This window comes from Hyperolius riggenbachi, chromosome 9 (assembly GCF_040937935.1).
Source record: "Hyperolius riggenbachi isolate aHypRig1 chromosome 9, aHypRig1.pri, whole genome shotgun sequence".
NCBI lineage: Eukaryota > Metazoa > Chordata > Amphibia > Anura > Hyperoliidae > Hyperolius > Hyperolius riggenbachi.
In genome coordinates this window covers 10,416,643-10,435,559 of record NC_090654.1, presented here as the reverse complement: position 1 = coordinate 10,435,559, position 18,917 = coordinate 10,416,643, and the positions used below count along the sequence as shown (strand labels likewise).

The 18,917-nt window shown below is 43.1% G+C and overlaps 1 protein-coding gene across 2 annotated transcripts in view; it reads right to left on the bottom strand.

The window, feature by feature from the left end:
* Positions 1–3,436: 3,436 nt before the first annotated feature.
* Positions 3,437–18,917, bottom strand: part of LOC137533680 (protein phosphatase 1 regulatory subunit 29-like) — a 277,972-nt gene continuing 262,491 nt past the window's right edge. Inside the window, exons 2-3 of one of the 2 annotated variants that reach the window (XM_068255019.1) lie at positions 10,841–13,587; positions 3,437–3,908 (exon numbers count right to left, since the gene is read on the bottom strand). In XM_068255019.1, the coding sequence (XP_068111120.1) occupies positions 3,865–3,908; positions 10,841–13,193 (2,397 nt within the window). In that variant the 5' untranslated portion in view covers positions 13,194–13,587 and the 3' untranslated portion in view covers positions 3,437–3,864. Of the gene's footprint in view, positions 3,909–10,637; positions 13,588–18,917 lie in introns of those variants that run through there. The other variant, XM_068255018.1, reaches the window with a different exon arrangement.

The window sequence follows — 18,917 nt, the reverse complement described above, 5'->3', positions numbered from 1 at the left end:
TGATTAGCTATGCATAAACCCCCCCATTCTGGAAGAGCTAGTATATTTTCTACTGGCTTCAGAACATTCAGGAAACAAATGTTCTGCAGTTTTGTACCTGACACAGGACAAGAGATGCTACCACCTGTGATAGGGAAGATTTTACAATGGGCAAACACTGACTAAATCATTTACAAATGAATATTGTAAACAAATAAGCAATTTTATTCATTATGTTACTTAAGTTGTACGGAGTTTTTTTCACTGATAAAACCCTCCTCTCCTGGTAAAATATCAGTCATCATAATATTATATTTATCACGTCTGGGACTAGTGAGAGAGGCAAAGACGGCCATTTTCATTTTGCCATAATTTACAAAAAATCTCACATTTTTGTGCAAATAAGAACATTTAGGAAAATATAAGGGGATGAGAAGACTTATTTCCTAACTCTAACCCTAACGAATGGAATGCTAACGAAGCATGAGAAAACACATTTTCACACAAATCAGTAAAGGTAGTCCCAGATTAAAGGATACCCAAAGTGACATGTGACATGATGAGAACCCATTTCCCACCTTTTCCAACAAGCATGTTCTCTAGCTTCGGCCATGCACCCACTAAATAACCTAATCACGCACTGCCTGTACATATACTGTATACATCCCCACCTCTTGTTTCCACCCCATTCCTTTAGATTGTAAGCTCACAAGGGCAGGGCTCTCTCACCCGTTTGAAATGTTATTAATTTAATTGCTTGCACTCTGTTAGACATTTATACATTTTAGTCATCATGTTAAATCAAATTGTAATCAGCAGTGCTATATCTTGTACCAGTGTCCATATTTGATGTATATCATTGTCTGTATCATTATGTATCCCTTGTTTGTTTTCTTACTTTGTACAGCGCCACAGAATATGTTGGCGCTTCATAAATAAATAATAATAATAAATGACATAGATATGTGTATGTACAGTGCCTAGCACACAAATAACTATGCTGTTTTCCTTTTTTTTTCTTTCTCTGTCTGAAAGAGTTAAATAATAGGTATGTAAGTGGCAGACTCAGTCCTGACTCAGACAGGAAGTGACTACAGTGTGACCCTCACTGATGAGAAATTACAACTATATAACACTTTCCTAGCAGAAAATGGCTTCTGAAAGCAAGAAAGAGATAAAAAGGGGAATTTCTTATGAGTGAGGGTCACACTGTAGTCACTTCCTGTCTGAGTCAGGACTGAGTCAGCCACTTACATACCTGATATTTAATTCTTTCAGGCAGAGAGAAAAAAAATGAACACAGCATAGTTATTTGTGTGCTAGGCACTGTACATACCCATGTCTATCTCATCATGTCACATGTCACTTCGGGTATCCTTTAATGAACGAGACTGTAGGTTTGTTCTTAACCTGAATCTGTTCTTAATTCAGAACATTGTGCCATCTCTGTTCCCTGTACCTCCTCTGTGCCCCTCTGTGGCTCCGGTGTCCCCCTCTGTGTCACCGCTGCCCTCTGTACCTGCTCATACAAGTTTAAAAGCCATATTTTCTTTGAATTTTTTTAAATCGATTTTCTCAAAAACTACAAGTCCAATTTGAAAAAAAATTTTTTTACTTGTTCCCATGGAAACACAGAATCCATGCCGTTCGTATCAGTGGGTCGTTCATAAGTCGGGCGTTCGTAAGTCGGGGACCACATGTATATGTGCAAAAATATATGGGCATGCGTGTTCTTAATTTCTTGAAAATGCGTAGAAAATTCCATTATGTTTTAGCAAACATTTCAAGTCAAGCGAAAATTACTTTGGTGAACATTTGAGCTTAACTGTATCTTCAGTATTTTACTGTCCTATTTGGAAGGCACAACCTTATTTTCCTACTGCTGCCTCTAACCCGAACTACAGCATGTTTACATTGCTTACCACTAAAGATGGTCAATTATTAGAATCTCAACTACAGTATATACTCGCATATAAGCTGATCTGTGTATAAGCCGGGGTACCCACTTTCCCCTCAGAAACCAGGAAAAAGTGATTGACTCACGTATAATCCCCTTCCCCAGTATAGCCCCTTCCAAGGTAGCCAGATGTGCCCCCAGTACAAGTCATTCCTTCTAACTATAGCCAGGTGTGCCCAAAGAATGATACAGCTGTGTCTCAAGACACCACTAGATGGCATCATAGATATGAGACACAGAGATTGCCACACAGGAAGTACACCTGATCATTGCACTGCTGATATGTTGCTAGCATGCTCCGCTCCACAAGCCAGGGGACACAGGTAGTCTTGAGCAGCCAAGTTGCAGGGGATGGTGGGCAAGGACACAGCAGAGAGCCAGCTGGCAAGAGCAGGGTCACTAGTGCACGATCCTTACGCTCCAATGCCAGTAACAAAGCCTGCTCCACCATCCGTGCTGCTCCACCGACTCACATATAAGCCAAAGGGGTCACTTTTCAGCACATTTTTTGTGCTAAAAAATTAGGCTTATACGCGAGTATATAAGGTATTTGGCATTCATTTAGATCTCATTGGTTTCATATTCTTCCATTGCCATAAATATTTAGCAATTATACTTGTTGTTGCTCTGTGTGTATATATTTTATTAACTTTTGAATTGGTCTGATAAGCTAAAAGAAAAACTGATAGAAAAGTGTAAATGTTGCCCAGAGAAACAGATCAATCATGTGAGCTGTTCTATGAAGCACACATTTTGATTGGCTCTTTTGAAGAACTACCGTATACCAATTTTTAGACAGTTTTCTTGACTCGGGAATACTCTTACTCTACATAACATGATAAAATGGCAGAATGTAATATTTATCAATTATCTTTGTTATACTTTTTTATTTCTAATATAATTTTTGCTATGTAATAAAGAGCTTTCAAGTTGATTGGTCCATTTTTTAAGGTTGATTTTTTTTTCATATTTTGAAATGAACCTAATTAAAAATATAAATATATTTTGTTTAAATCCTTTTTTTCTCTAGCACTGAGTAATAATATAAATAAATCAAACAGTAATAAAACAATCTTAAATTCATCTAATTAAAAGTTGCTATAAATCCCTGATTACCTGATGTCAAACTTCATCTGTCCCATCAGATACCAGCCAATTTTCAGCAGGCAGGATATCGCCACGTATCACTGCTGTAGTTATGCTAAAAGTGAACTGTGCCCAGTGCTTCTTACTTTATTTTTTTGTCTTTGTCTTTTGTATTTTTTTGTTTTTGTTTTTTTTTGTTGTTTTGTTTTTTTTACACTAATGCATGCAAAAAATACAGTTCCCATCTCCTTTTTTTTGTTTTGTTTTGAAAACCATTAGCCAAAAACCTTTTTGTACAAGTCCCTCCAACCCTTTCCCCAAACCCTCCCATACCCCCCAAATCCACCCAAAAATTAAAAAAAAAAAAGACAAAAAACAAGAAGTCAAAAAACAGATAATGTCTTTGAAAATACGGCAGAAAAAACATGAAGAAGAGTTCCCCTTTGCTTTCTCGCAGCTGTGCAGCCATTTTGTGAGTTGAAGTGATAACCATGGAGCAAGACTTGTCATTGACACGATTTCGAGTGAACTGATAGGCTGGATATTGGTTTCTCTCACAAAATGGACGCCTCCACCACTCGTAAGCAAAGGGTACATTTTTAAAGATAAATAATATAGGAAACGTCAGTTACCTTCTAAATAGTCAAGAAAACACAGGGCAAGGTGGAAGTGACAAAAGGTAAACTCATGCACTCGTTAACTAGAGAAAGGGATGTTGCAAGCTGATTTCACGTAATGGACGATGATGAGAGGAGTCACAGCTATGAGCGGTTCTTGATGAAGTATGGGAAAGAAATGAAACTTGCTTTTGAAGATGGACTTCTGATGACTTGGGTATGGGTCTATATTTCTGCTGCGCGACCTCGTAAGATGTGGGCTTTGAAAACTGTAAGTCAAAAGGTATATTTTTTTACTACAAATTAGAGACAGTAGGTTTGATTTACCAAAGGCATTTCTGGCTTCAGATTATTGGACATCATAAGTGATCCTAAAATAACTGCCCTAGATTTATTTAAAAAGGAAAATAAAAACGTTCTTATGGATTGGATTTCGGCACCACAAGGGACACTCTGTTGCTAACTCGTTAAACTTTTAGCGACTTTCATCCTTGTCTAAAACAGACCAAAGGACAACTTCAAACCCTTGCCAACCAAAAGCAGTCAATGTTTAATTACATAAAAAGGCCAGTTTTTTTGAGAATCACTTTTTTTTTTAGCTCCAATGATCTGACTTGAAGATGCCATAAATAAGGCCCAGTGTGCTAGAACACGCAGTGTGCAATTTAATATGCCGTAGGGCATGCCTTCCGGTCAATTAAGGAATGAGAATATTTAAGTTTCAAAAATGCAACCAGTCAGTCCAAATCTAAGTGCACTTAATCAATGTTAAGTCAATTTTAAGATTTATTTTTTTGGCTTCAACCAGAATCATCCAGGGTGATGTCTCCACCTTCGTACTTTAGTGAACTGCAAGACGTTGGCTCTAGTTTTTGCTATAACCAAAGGCTTGCAAAATACCTGTTACAGGACATCGATGAGAGTGAGGCCCATGTAGGAAGAATATTAAATAGGATTAAATCTATAATGTGCCCATTCTTCAGTTTCTGTGTAGTTATTGCAAGTGGTTGACAAGCCAATGATATTCAATCACAATCTGGAAATGGCTGCACTTTAACATCTTGACTAGAGATGGACTGAATGGCAGCAATCGCTTTGCCGATCTAAAGAGGGGAGATACCGAAATATATGGTTCCGATAGTGCTCTAGCAGCAGCATACTTTGGGCCAAATTTCTTGATCACAAAGTCATTCTTTAAAGCAAAGCTGTGTCAACAATAGGCTTAACAAGCTGAATACATTGTACCTATTCGATAAGTGACAATAAGGCCTTGTGTGCCATCTGTTTTCTTTGATTTGGTTTATCGATTTTCTGAATCATGTTTTTCAGTCTCTTGTGAGGGAACAGGAAGTCTGTGCTCCCGTGTGCTGGGTTTGCCTTCCTCATTGTACGTGAGGATTACTTTTGGTTCCCTTCAAATGTTTCCTGTCTTGATCCATCATTTTACAGGGCTGTTTTGCAACAGAAGCAAGCGATATGACCGGTTGCTGTGGGCAACAAACACAAATACTTCACACACGAGGCCTCAGGATGCAGTGTCATGTTTCTCATAGGATATTGGAGGACTGGAGCCCACTAATCCTGTCACTAATATCACATGATTAGATATGGTGGAAGTTGGCCAATACAAGCAACTTAGTGTGGCCAGGAGGGGGTGGACACAATTTATCACTTACGCTGAAATCCTAAGATGGCAACCTGTATGATGTTTTCACAGGTTTGTTAGGTCACTGGATTCAGACACAGTTTCACTTTAAACAATGGTTTCTCATACACTGTTTTCACAAAGGGAAAAAAGGCTTCTTAAAAAGCTATTAAATATTTTTTTTGGTTTCACACAACTTTCCAAAACCCCCAAAATATTTATTCTTCTTCCAAAGATTTCAGTCACTAATTGTCATTAATATTAATGTCTGATCGTGGTCTAACTGCCTGCGCGGCAATTCTGATGCCAGACCGGTCAAAGAATATGAGTGCTCAACTTGTCCAAGGGTTTGTGTTTATGTCTGCGGAGAAGGGGAGGTATGAATGGGAATGGAGAAGGGTTTCTTTCTCACAAGGTGTTTTCTTCCCATTATCTATCGAAAAGATTTTGACCACCCAATGTAGGTCTCATTTCCACAAACCCGTAGGAGAAGCTTTTGACCACCTAATGTGGGTCTCAAACTCATAGGAGAAGCTTTTGGTTTGTTAGTTCGAGGCCCACATTTGGTGGTCAAAATCTTCTCAACAATGGTTGACGTCCTTTCACTAAGGACCATTATACCCACCATGGTCAACAAGGTGCTATTAATTCAGCTTATCATGCAAGTTTTATGGACACTAGGTGCAGATAGGGATTGGGCCAATCAAATTCCCTTTATGTCTATTTGGATGGCCCAACTCCAAGTTGCAATACATTTGCAGGCCATATGGAATTATTAGTAGCATCTTATCTCATCTGTACCAAATAGACATGACATCTTGGTGGACGTCATGCTAAATGCTAAATGCACATCTATAGAATAAGACCGACAACTACTACATACCTTCAGGAAAAAAATGGCTGGTAATTACACAGAGCAAAATCTACCCAGCAAAACTTAATGCAACATCTCAAGTCTGTAGAGCCTTGTAAACCTTTTAAAGACACATTTGTGGACAATATTATTGTCTCGTTATTTGTAAGCTTACTGCTCCTTGGCGTTTAAACAACCAACAATGATCGCTGTTTAGTATAAATGAATGCGTTTGTACAAAATATTTTATAGAACCAGTGTCGTGATTAGAACTCACACTTCAAAGCAGTTAAGTGAGCATGTTTTGCAGAGCTAGGAAGGAATGCACAAAGAAATCAGATAAGGGGCATATCTGGGTCTCGGTGGTAAATGCAAGTCCCTTGTTAAATGTTCTTCTATTCAGTTAAAAGAAATTCTATACACTGTGGCCTTATCTGGTGGTGCACAGTCTAGATCATCATCTCAACCTATTCCCCAACACATCAGTAAACATTAGGTTGGTTGCAATACATTGTATCTGTCTTTTTAGTTATTATAAAGCAGGTCTGGTATGATGCTTGCAGCTGGTACATAAGCCTAGGTTTCTGGAGAACCAGCTAAAAGGCGCTGTTGCCACTAATGAGGGGGTTTGTCAGGCTCAATTAAACCCGGAACTGAACAAGGAAAATTCTTAAAGGTATCATACTGTTAAAGTCAGAAACTCAAAATTGCATTTTTGTTCTAAAACATTAAACACAACAACAGCAAATAAGAGCCAGTCCGGTCAAGCATTAAGACTGACCTGATGCAATTTGAATGCATATTTATGCCTCACTGAAGCTAATTAATATAATTGCTGGCTGCAGGACAAATGATCAGATTGACTTGTAATTAAGTAATTACTGAGCTATAAAAGGAGAGGAAGGTCTGAGCTCCCACCATGGATACAGCAGAAACGTTTCTGCCTTGTTTACACAACTTAGTACACTTCCAACACAATCTCATCAATTTGGCAATGACAATCTTATCTATTAGCTACTGAGTGAAGTGGAATGTTTGAATATTAACCCTTCCAGTAACTTGAAAATCAATAACATGTTTTGAGCAATTAGTTTTATGCTGCGTTTAATGCTTTAAACAAAAGCATGTACCTTGCTGGAAAGCCAATCACTGTGGTGTGATTTAGAGAGTCCTACAGCATGTAGATGGCCCTTCCTGGTCCCTACAGCTCACAGTGACTGTAGCAGAAGTTGCTATATTAGTCCCTATGGAATGGATTCACAAACCTATCTCAAGGAAAGTTCATTTATGAGATCATTCGATAAGGAGATAAAAGAAATCTCAAAGTGAACCTGAGGTGAAAAAAGTGCCCCTGGGGTGCTTACCTCTGGATCCTAAAGGGGCTTCATCCCCACCCTGGCCTGGGGGTAGCAGAGGTGATCCAGCAGTTGGACTGCCGAAAGTCCTCTTAGAGCTGGAGCGCAAAATAAGCGCTTTTTAAGCGCTAGTGACTCTGAAAAACTCGAATGCAATGCTAGGGGGATTTTTTTTAAATCACATCACTCCAGTGTGAACACACACATAGTATAACGTTAGCAAGAGCTTTTAAAATCACAAAGCACTTAGACAAGCTCTTGTAGTGTGCAGTGCACCAGCCCTAATTCTGCATTATGCTTGAAGAAGAAACTTACTTTACAAAAGCTTTCAAAAAATTGATGTATGGTAGGATTTTACCTATCACCCATGTTTCTGGGACTAGGCCAAAAGCAAATGATGATAAGTAGATGCTATAGTGAGCAGACCTAAATGCTTTGAGGTTTACATTTGTTCGGAGTTACTGGAAAATGATGTTAGCATACTTATATGTAATTGGGTTTAAAGAGACTCTGAAGCGAGAATAAATCTCGCTTCAGAGCTCATAGTTAGCAGGGGCATGTGTGCCCTGCTAAACCGCCGCTATCCCACGGCTAAACAGGGGGTCCCTTCACCCCCAACCCACCCCGCAGTAGTTGGTCGTAGACTTGGTCGTTCGTGGAGGCAGGGCTAACGGCTGCAGCCCTGCCTCCAGTCGCGTCTATCAGCGGCGCATCGCCGCCTCTCCCCCGCCCCTCTCAGTGAAGGAAGACTGAGAGGGGCGGGGGAGAGGCGGAGATACGCGCTGACAGACACACGTGGGGCAGGGCTGCGGCGGTTAGCCCTGCCCCAACCAGGAAGCGCTCCCAGGCTGCACCGAGGGGATTTGGGGGTGAAGGGACCCCTGTTAAGCCGCGGGATAGCGGCGGTTTAGCAGGGGCACACATGCCCCTGCTATCTATGAGGTCTGAAGCGAGATTTATTCTCGCTTCAGACTCTCTTTAAAACAATGTAAAATGAGGTTTTGATCAATAATGCATTCTAACTGTACCATTTAATTTAAGAAACAGGCATTACAACCATGGCATGTAGAGTATAAATATGTGCCCTGCGTGTATACTGATAGTAAACTAGCTGCAGTGTGTGGTTGCCTCTGTTTCAGTAATGCACTTTAAAGCTATCTCCACTGTTTCTACTGGTGTTGATTCACTTTCTGCACTCGTTATCAGTCACATCTCTGTTTCCTAAATAAGAATATACTAGCTCTGAGTACAGATGTACAGGCTGCTTTTGGCTTTTTTTTTTTTAGAGATAAACATGGGATACGGTTGTATTTTAAAGCAGGAGCAAAACTAGCAATACATGAATGTTCAGCCATTGATCAAAAGCTTCATTTTAACTCGAAGTCCAATTCTAGAAATTTTTACTTGTACTGTAGATTTGGATAGTATGGCAAATCAGCTACTGCTGGCTCATTTTTCTGTAATATAAATGTTAGCACAGATCAGTTTGTATTTTAGATAAGAGGCAAAATCAACAGCACAAGTAGTGTTGGTGTTTAAATTCGGGATCCTGCACTTTCGCCCCCAAGCTAATGGACAGGGTCTTGAGAAGGTCACAGGTTGCAAGATCACTTTTCCAACACTAAATACAAGCATGCCCCATCAATGATCAGAAACTCATTTTAAGTCAATTAAAGCCCAATTAAGTATAAGGACACTTGGGGCCATATGCTAATAACTTTTTCTCCTGAGTTTTTCTCCTAAGGGATATTTTCACACTTTATAAATAAAACCCTTTAGCAGCCAATTTATTTAGAGGCTTGCAAGTGGTCCAGGCCAATTTATTTCAGCACTTTTGTTTTCTTATTTCTTACATTTCCTTGCTTCTAATAAGTACTGCTATAACGTAGATGTATGGCCACTTGTATGGCCACTAGGAGCCAGTGTAAGACAATCAAAGAGGACTTCTGCTTTCAGTTTCTATATTTTCTGCCAGTAGACAGAAATCAAAGCATTTCAAAAATTTAGAGCACAATGAGTTCTGCCAACTGAGGCCAAAAGCAGTACATTTATCTCAAACAGGAGAAATGTATTAGATCTGCTAATGGGTTAACCCACTAGCAAGCAATAAGATAGTCTGAACATTTTGGCAATACTTTTTCACCAAATTTTGGTTTCTTTTCAATTTCAAAATGCTGAAAAGTTAACTTAAGAAGTTGAAAAAATTATATCTCCTGGGAGAAAAACTGAATTGCATAGGGTCCGAAGACTTTAACCTCCAGAATAGGTGCTTTTGGGTCTTACTAGTGAATAAAAAACTATAACGTTCAGGTCATTGAAGTTTACTTTAAATCTTTTATTTGGTCGGAGTTGGCCCTTAATGTAGATCTGGTCACACTTCAGAGGCTATCCTGAAGCGGCCGAATCTGGTGGATTTAATTCACGGTTGTTCTTTAAACTCTTGTGCCTCTCTCCAAACTCTTTGAGTTGATTTATCTACAAAACACATCAATGAGTCTCCAAGCTGAATTTTATAGCACGCTAAGCCGCTCTCTATATGAGATTCTATGCCCACTTTCATACAATTTAATGTACTCACTAAGCCCTATATATTTCCTAGCTATGATCTGCCTACCGCCTATTTCCTAGCTATGAGCCGCCTAACAGTGCATTCTACGGTATGAAAATAATAGCAGTAGTTATTTTTATCCTGTGTTGGCGGACATCATTTCAGGCCACTCTATCTTTAATAAATGCCGGACAGATTTTTTTTTCCTCCTCCAAAGCTCTGGAAATGAAAATCACGCCATTGTGAAATGGTCTATGTTAAGCCAATTTCGTGTCATACAATACTGCCATCCATTTATACAAACATATCGGAGAGGAAAATGCACCATTACTATCATCTGAAGTACTTAAAAGAGAGACGGTGGTTTCCCTTCGCTAGTCGGGAATGAACTCAGCTTGCAACATTTTGGTCAAAAGGATTTTTTTTCTCTTTTCCAGCCAAAATATTTGTAATAAAAAAGAAACTCTAAAAAAAATAAAATAAAAAGAATGTAGAAACGAAAAAAAAGGTCACCAGTACTGTGTGTGGAGATAGGCAGGGGAGTGTTAAAAAGGGGAGGAGGTCTGTGCCAGAAATTCCCTGTGCAGCTCTCACAAATCTAACTTACGCCCTCCTTATACGAGGGTACATCCCCACTTCCAATGTAAACTTGAATTGCAAACCGCGGTGCTTCCGCACAGCAGTTCTCAACATGTCCACACAGCCCTGACCGGCCCTTAGCAACCTCTTAGGTGTCAGTTACAGTTTCTGTTGGGCTGACACGCCTTTCCAGTAATCCAAGATGTCATGTAAGTCCTCACCTTTAGCGAACTGGACTTTTTTGCGCAAGGCATGCCCAGCAGCAATGTAGACCTCTTCTCGCGTGTGTTTTTTGTATGGACGGAAGCGCTCCCATATCTTGTGGGTGTTCTCGGTGGAGTATTCTGGACTGGAGGAGTATCCCGAGAAATGGTGCCGGGGTGATAGCTGAGAATAGCTGGAGTCCCTCTTGGAACGTGAAAGAGGCTTCAGAAAACTGACTCTCTGGCTTAGCGTATCAGCGCTCTCCTCGTAATAAAGGGCGGGGAAGGAGTGGCGATGCTCACTACAGTGGTAGGAAGGCTTCACATCTAAGTGGTGCACCCCGGCAGAGGACACAAGAGGGAGGCGGTCCATGGGGCTGTTGAGGGGGCTGCCCTTCTCAATATACTTGGAGTCACACTTTAGAGGCTGATCTGGAACATCCAAGCTAAATACCCTGGCGCTCTTTATGGAGCCACTAGACGAAATGCTGCAGCGTTTCTTCGCGACTGTGGCAGCATCGGCACTCAACTGGCGCTGAAGAGGATGAACACCCTCCTTGTAGGGGGGAGAGAGGAAGCTCAACCGTTCCAAGTGACCCGAAGAGCTGGCTGGAATGGACTGGCAGTCGTAGCCCAGCTCCGGGTCCCCCCCGCCTAAAAAAGAAGCCGTGTCAAGCTTTAGGGCATCAATACAGTTATTGATAATTTGGTTTACTTTATCCACCTCTTTGGCAATAGTGGATATTTCAGCTGCTGACCCTTCACCATTATCCAGTTCTCGAAAGTCTTCCTCATCCTCGTCTCCTCCTGAAATACCTCTTTGATTCCTGTCCATTCCATCTCCACTTCGTACTTCCATGTAATTTGTGCCCTTTGGACCTTTGGGTGTTCCTATCTGAGAGTTCATTGGCTTGGATGGCATTCCTTTTTCCCCTCCACCAAGCCCACCAACAGATGTCGGGAGTGAAGATATACGGGATATTGGAATAGGATGCTCTGACAGCTTCTGGGAAGCGTGTGTGCCAATACAGGGGTCAACATCTGAACCATACCTCATTTCAAGAATAGTCTTTTTCACATTGAGGGATTTTTTCTTCTCCTCTTGCATTCTTCTTTTCCTCAGGCAGTAGTACACAACTCCCAAAATGATGACCATGCCAAAGAGACAGCCTAATATAGTCATAATGTAGTGAGTGGTGGTGGAAGTATTGGGAGAAAATTCTTCTTTTTCCTTTGAACGAGTGAACACAAACAAGCAAGTATGGTTGTATCGCTTTGAGTTTCGAATCGATGCCACGCAGAAAGTATAGTTGACGTGGGCCTTCAGCTTATCCAGTGTTATATATTCTTTTTTATGCTTCAAAGTTGTAACATCATATACAAAACTATTATTATACTGCACCAGAATATACATCTTTTTATAAGGATATGGAATGGTGACAATCAGAGTGGCCGAACTTCCAGTCACATGATGGATCTCAATAGTTGGTATGCCAGAAGAATCAGTGGTTGAAGTTGGAGTTGGTTCAGATGACATAAGATCCCCAGGACTAAACCCAGAATTTTCATCTGGCTCATACGCTATGAACGGAGTTGGCCGCTCACGTGGTGAGGAATTGTAAGGTCCATTCTTGCACTGGGAATGGAGAACAGTTATGGCGTTTCGACTGTGGTGTGGTCTGGGGCTCAGAAGGGGGTACCCAAAAAACTCTCTAGGGCTTTCACACTGCAAGCGGTCATAATTACGAGTGAAATTGTTAAACATGACTAGCCAGTCCAGAAATCCATAGAGTTCACAGTTGCAATGAAAAGGATTCCCAGCCAGTTCACATGCCATTAGTGCTTGAAGACCAACAAAGGTATTCCCATCTAGTCTGGCGAGTCTGTTGGAGGATAAATCGATGCTTATAAGGCTAGGACACTCAGAGAAAGCGCCTGGTGTAACCACCTCTATCAGATTGTGCTGAACAAACAGGAACTGCAACCTGGGCATCCCCCTGAGCATCCCCTCTGACAAATTTGTCAACTTATTGTATCCAAGCTGAAGTATTTGCAAGTTGGATTGTCCCAAGAAGGCCCCTTCCTCAATGTAAGAGATCTCATTTTTCGTCAGGTTAAGATCCGTCAGGTTTCCAAACCGGGAGAGAGAGGCGTAGCCAATAATCTTTAACTTGTTCTCGTTAAGCCTGAGATCGTGAACGGTGCTGTTGATGTGCTGAGGGATAGTCTCGTACGGAGGTTGATTTTGGCTACAGATGGCCAGCCAGACATAACCCTTGTCACCTTCAATCAGCCAGCAATCACTCCGCGTGCCCGGTGGGAGGTACCAGAAGGAAAGGATTACTGTTAAAAAAAGCCACCAGCATGACATGATGCAGAAGTAACAAGGATGAGGGGTCAGGGGGGCAGAGATGACGTCCGTTGGCGGTTTTGTGCCCAAGCTTAGCACGGTCCACGTACCACAGTTCTAGACAGAATCCTACACATGATGTTCTGTGGGGGCAGGATACGAGGGCAAGTCTTCGAAATAATAGTTATCTGATTAAACAGTTCGCATCCCCCGTCGGCAATCAACAGTTACTCGTTTGTGCTCCCAGGCGTTCTATCAAGCCGTGGAAAGTTAAGATGAACGGAAAGAGGGATGACAGGGAGCAGAGGACAGAGATAGTGTGTGTGACTGTGCCAGCCGCCTCTGTGCCCTGGGATGTAGATTTCAGGAGATGAATCCGTCTCTGTTTCTGTCCGACTCCAGCTGCCACCAGGCTCTGAAAGAGACGAGAGAAGAAGAAGACTACGTCAGCACCGAAGGAAAGAGGCGAGAAAGAGAGAGAGAGAGAGAGAGAGGAGAAAGCCAGAGGCTTGGAGGTAGAAAGGAGAGAGATAGATTGATGAAAAAAGGCAGAATGTCAAGAAATGAACATTAAGAAGAAAGAAGGAGGGAGAGAGAGAAAGGCGATTCTTGATTATATAGAACAGAGATAACTAGGGAAAAAATATAGAAAGCAGAGAGGAAGACAGGCAAGGGAAAGTAGGTGATAAATATGTAAATGATCTTCACACCACCCGAAGGGGGAAGACGGGGAGGGAGATTAGAGGGAGATATAGCAGTAATCAAAGGCAGTGGGCTGAAAGATAAAGAGGAGGAGAGTGAAAGAATGAGGAACCGGTAAGCCGGGAAGCTGATGTACATTAAGGTAGACAACAAAAAACCAACCTGTATATTCAAAATACATCTCAGACACATTTTTTAAACATTAAATGAACATTATGAAATGAGTGTGTTTTGGTTTTTCTCTTGATTCCGCGCCAATCTCACCCCCCCCCCCCTCTCTTCTTTTCGTACCTCTAATGGAAAATGTCCCCTGATGAATTTTAGATCCATGACGGCTACATCTGACACGGCCTCACGGAAGATAAATATAGGTCGCCGCTTCGCCCAGATACTACATTCGCCGCTATTGATATATGAGGCTATATTATTTACTGTGTGAGGGAAACTATCATTCTCTAATTGCTGTATACTTAAAACAAACAATAGCAATTTAGCGGCTGCATAGATGGCTGCTTGGGGTGGGCTGGAAAAAAAGAACGCCGGGGTCAGGAAACCTGCACAGATGTTCTCTGGTGGAGAGGCCAGGAGAGGAGGGGGAGAGCTGGGCTTGTGGAGGGCTCCCGGTCTCCTGTGCATGTTGTATGAATCTGTGTGAGGTCAGCAACTCGCTGCTGCTGCTGCTGGCACTTTGTCACAGAGCTCACAGGCGCCCCCTGCTGGCAGGGGTCAGATGGCTGCAAGAACCAAAAAACTGCTCTTTAAAATATGATAAAGTTGAGATGTTTACAGTAATTATTTCTCTTACTGCAGTAGAATTATTGCCTTTTTAATGATTAAAGAAAGGGGTTAAATGGAAATTAGCTAAATTTGTGTATACTTATCAACAGTGACGTAGCTATGGAGCCAAATTTTACAAGCGGTCCCCCTCCCCACCCTAGCAGTGCATGTGAATCAGGGAGTTCCATAGGGGCAATAGGATATTGTCCAGGGATCAAGACCCAGCTATATGGGCCCAAGGTCTCCCCTTGATGGTAATGGTGTCACCCCCATGCCCCCTCCCCTGTTTATGGCAACTGTGCTCCAGTTTAACCCCCTTCCAGTCTCATTTTAAGATGTATCCCTGCACTTGTCTTAAATCAATTGTCACTTTGTTTAAAGAGGAACTGTTGCAAAAATCTTAACATTTAAAACACACATACAAATAAGAAGTACATTTTTTTCTGAGTAAAATGAGCCATAAATTACTTTTCTCCTATGTTGCTGTCACTTACAGTAGGTAGTAGAAATCTGACAGAAGCGACAGGTTTTGGGTTAGTCCATCTCTTCATGGGGGATTCTCAGCATGGCCTTTATTCTTTATAAAGACATTCCTGAAAAAGATTTATACAAAGATGCTGGCCAGCCTGCCTGCTCACTGTACACTTTTTGGCAGTTGGACGGAGCAACTGACATTCACTAAGTGCTTTTATAAAGAAAGAAAACCCTGAGAACCCCCCTATGAGAAGTTGGGCTAGTCCAAAATGTGTCGGTAATGTCAGATTTCTACTACTTACTGTAAGTGACAGCAACATAGGAGAAAAGTAATCTATGGCTCATTTTACTCTGGGAGAAATGTACTTCTTATTTGTATATGTTTACATGTATTTTAAATTTTAAGATTTTCGCGACAGAGGTCCTTTAAAGGACACCTGAGCTGACACTAGTTTGGGAGTTTGCCCATTGTGCTGCCTTGTCCTCCATTTCTGGCTCTGACTGCAGTGAGTGGCACATAGGACATAGAAGGAGCGCATGCACTGGCCACTTGCGTTCCTTGTAATTTTGCGCTTCTGCCTGGCTTTGCACAGCAGCTGAGGCCAAGAGCAGGGGCGTAACTAGGCCCCACCGGGGCCCCCTGCAGAATTTCAGAGCAAGCCCCCCCCCCCTCTCCCCTGGGGCCCGCTCGGGGCCGTTTTGTGGGGGCTGGAGGGGTTGGCAGCATGAGGGGAAAGCCTTGGCCATAGTCGGCGGGGAGAGGGGAAGTTCCCCCCCTCTCCCTCACCTCGGGGCTCTCCCCTCTGCGCTCCCCTCCAGCTTAAGTTACAGTGTGGGCAGCGGGCAGCGGCGGGCAGATACATACCTTCCGTGCGTTCCACCGCATACTCCTCGCTCTAGCGTCTGACGTCACTTCCGGAAGTGACATCAGACGCTAGAGCGAGGAGTATGCGGTGGAACGCACGGAAGGTATGTATCTGCCCGCCGCTGCCCGCTGCCCACACTGTAACTTAAAGGGAACCAGAGACGAAGCACCCTCATGTATTTTACCATAGAAATTAGTGGGAACATTAGAGAAAACATTTACTCTGCTCTCTGTTTCAGCCTCACTGCTAAAAGTGTCTGTTATCTAGCTGAGATAAGAATCCCGGACTGAGCATTGAGTCTGGCTTTGCTATAATGACTCAACTATAATGATTCCTGAGCAGAGCCAGCAGGGGGCAGGCTTGGACTTGAAAAGACACCAAAGAACACAGTCTCAGCTATAATCATTCTGGAGCAAAGCCAGCTGACTGCTCAGTCGGGATTCTTATCAGAGGTGATAACAGGCAAATTAAACAGAGAACAATGAAACAAAGAGCAGATTAGGTGTTTACTGTCATGTTCCCACTGATTTATAAGGTAAAATACATGAGGGTGCTTCGTCTCTGGTTCTCTTTAAGCTGGAGGGGAGAGCCCCGAGGTGAGGGAGAGGGGGGGAACTTCCCCTCTCCCCGCCGACTGTGGCCAAGGCTTTCCCCTCATGCTGCCACCCCTCCAGCCCCCACAAAACGGCCCGAGCGCCTCCCCCCCCAGCGGGAGCAGGGGCTGCAGGGCCTATTGTTACGCCAGTGGCCAAGAGTGTTATCGGTATACATACTTGACAAGTGCTGCTCATATTTGAGCGTCATTTCTGAAGTATACATGCCTAGAATGCTATAGGCTGCTGTGGACACTCAGGCAGGAGAGGGAACTTACAGGGAGTACAAGTAGACAGAGCATGCACTGCTTCTTTGTTCTTTGAGGGGCAGAGCAGCAGGACAGAGGGGAGGTCATCCAAACAGTGACCGCTAGTCAAGGTGTTAGACAGAATGCTATTGGCTGGGTGGGTGGGGTTGGTGACAGCGGGCCTCAGGTGCTGGAAAGTACAAAACCGGCCCTGGGAGGACCGATGTGCTACAGAGCTACGCTGCTGAAGTTTGTGTGCCAAACCCCCCTGCTCAGTTCCCCTAAGCCCCTCCCTTCTGCCTCTCGATGACCCCACCCACTTTCCATCAATAAGATTTGAGGGGGGGGGGGCATATTTTTTAAAGTACATTATCCAGCAACAATACTGTGCTCAGTTGATTCAAGGTAAGTGTGATTTTTGTGATGGGTTCGCTTGAAATCCAGAATCCATTTATAAAAAAGTGAAAATGAAAATGAGAAAACATGCTGGGGAGTTGTCACGGCAACACCAGAAGTTGCCATAGCAACTGCCAGAAAACCATTTATATTTTTTGTTTCTTCTTGTGAGACTATAAAACGGGAAATCTAAAACTTTGGGAATTCTCTTCTAACTTTCATCCTTCTTCCCACTGCTTTATATATTGGGCCAGTTTTAGTTTGCACGTGTCTCTCGATACACACAGGCAGTGGCGTACCTACCATAGGGCTGCAGGTGCTCACAGCCCCGGGTGTAGCCATGGCTAGGGGTGCCGCTGTGGTGCTCAGCCCCTTTGTTCTTCCAACTGGGACCTTTTCTCATAGTTTGGGCAACATTCTGAAAATAGCAGCAGGCAATGCAGGGGACTGTACAACTTCCTGTACTAGATGTAGCACCCCTCCCCTTCCTGTATGATGGGCAATGTGTCTCCTCACTCGCTACACACAGCCTGCAGTGAGTGAATGTGCAGAGCAGCAGGGTGAGTAGAGAGAATGATTGCTGTGCTGCAGATGGGGCATGAGCAGGGAGAGATGGCAGGATGTGTTTAGTGCTTCAGAAGTTGCCTGTCTTTAGTAGCCAGGTGCACTGGCTTCTGTAATACCAGAGTGCCCTGGACTATTCATTATTTATCCTGATCAGAGTAATTCATCAAGAATGCCGAAGCCAGTGATACAGGTGCTGACAGCCAACTTCTGTAGTGCACAGAGAATCAAGATCGAGGCAATTTAGATTAGCTTCATTGCAGGTAATCATATCTCTTTTCCCATTTTCCCAGCTCCCTCTCCCACCCTGTTGTCTTCCCCATTACCCTTTCCTCTTTTCAGATTTTAGTGTCTTCTTTTAACAGCATATCCCTGCCAAACAGCACTGGTGATGTCTGTAGTCATGGTGAAAATTATTTCTGCCGTTTCTCCTCTCCTACCAGTCCTCTCCCACCAGGCTCTCTATCTTGTGCCTCTACCTCTTTATCCCCCCCCCCCTCCTACGCACCCCCCTCTTTCGTATGTTCCCCTTTTCTTTGTATCCTCAGGGGAGCTCACAATCTAAACGTGTCATAGTCTAATGCCCTACAATATTATTATTATTATGTATTTATATAGCACTGACATCTTCTGCAGCACTGTATAGAGTACAGACGACTCCTTTTCCCAAAAAAATCCCTGTCAACCCTCCCATCAAAACAATTGGTTGTTTTTTTTCCTTTTTTTTTGGGGGGGGGGGGGGGGGGGGGTCTGTAAATAATCAACACCGGGTGTCGAATTCCCTAGTAATGCCACGGCACACGGGCTCTGTAACAGAGCCGGGACAAGGCCCTTCAGCACCCGAGGCTGAGACACCAAAGTGCGCCCCTCCATCCCTCCCACCCCAGCCGTCACACACTGATTGCTATTAGACTAAGAGGCTCCCCAGGGCCCCCAACACATTAATCTCCAGTTATCTGGCTTGCAGTCACTGCCATGTATCCCCTTTTCTTATTTCTCTCTGCTTCACACACAATAGGGGAATAATAGCTGAGTGAGTTGTGTGCCCCTCCCCACGCTGCGCCCTGAGGCTGGAGCCTCTCTTGCCTCTGCCTCGCTCCTGCCCTGCGCCCTATCCTACACTGC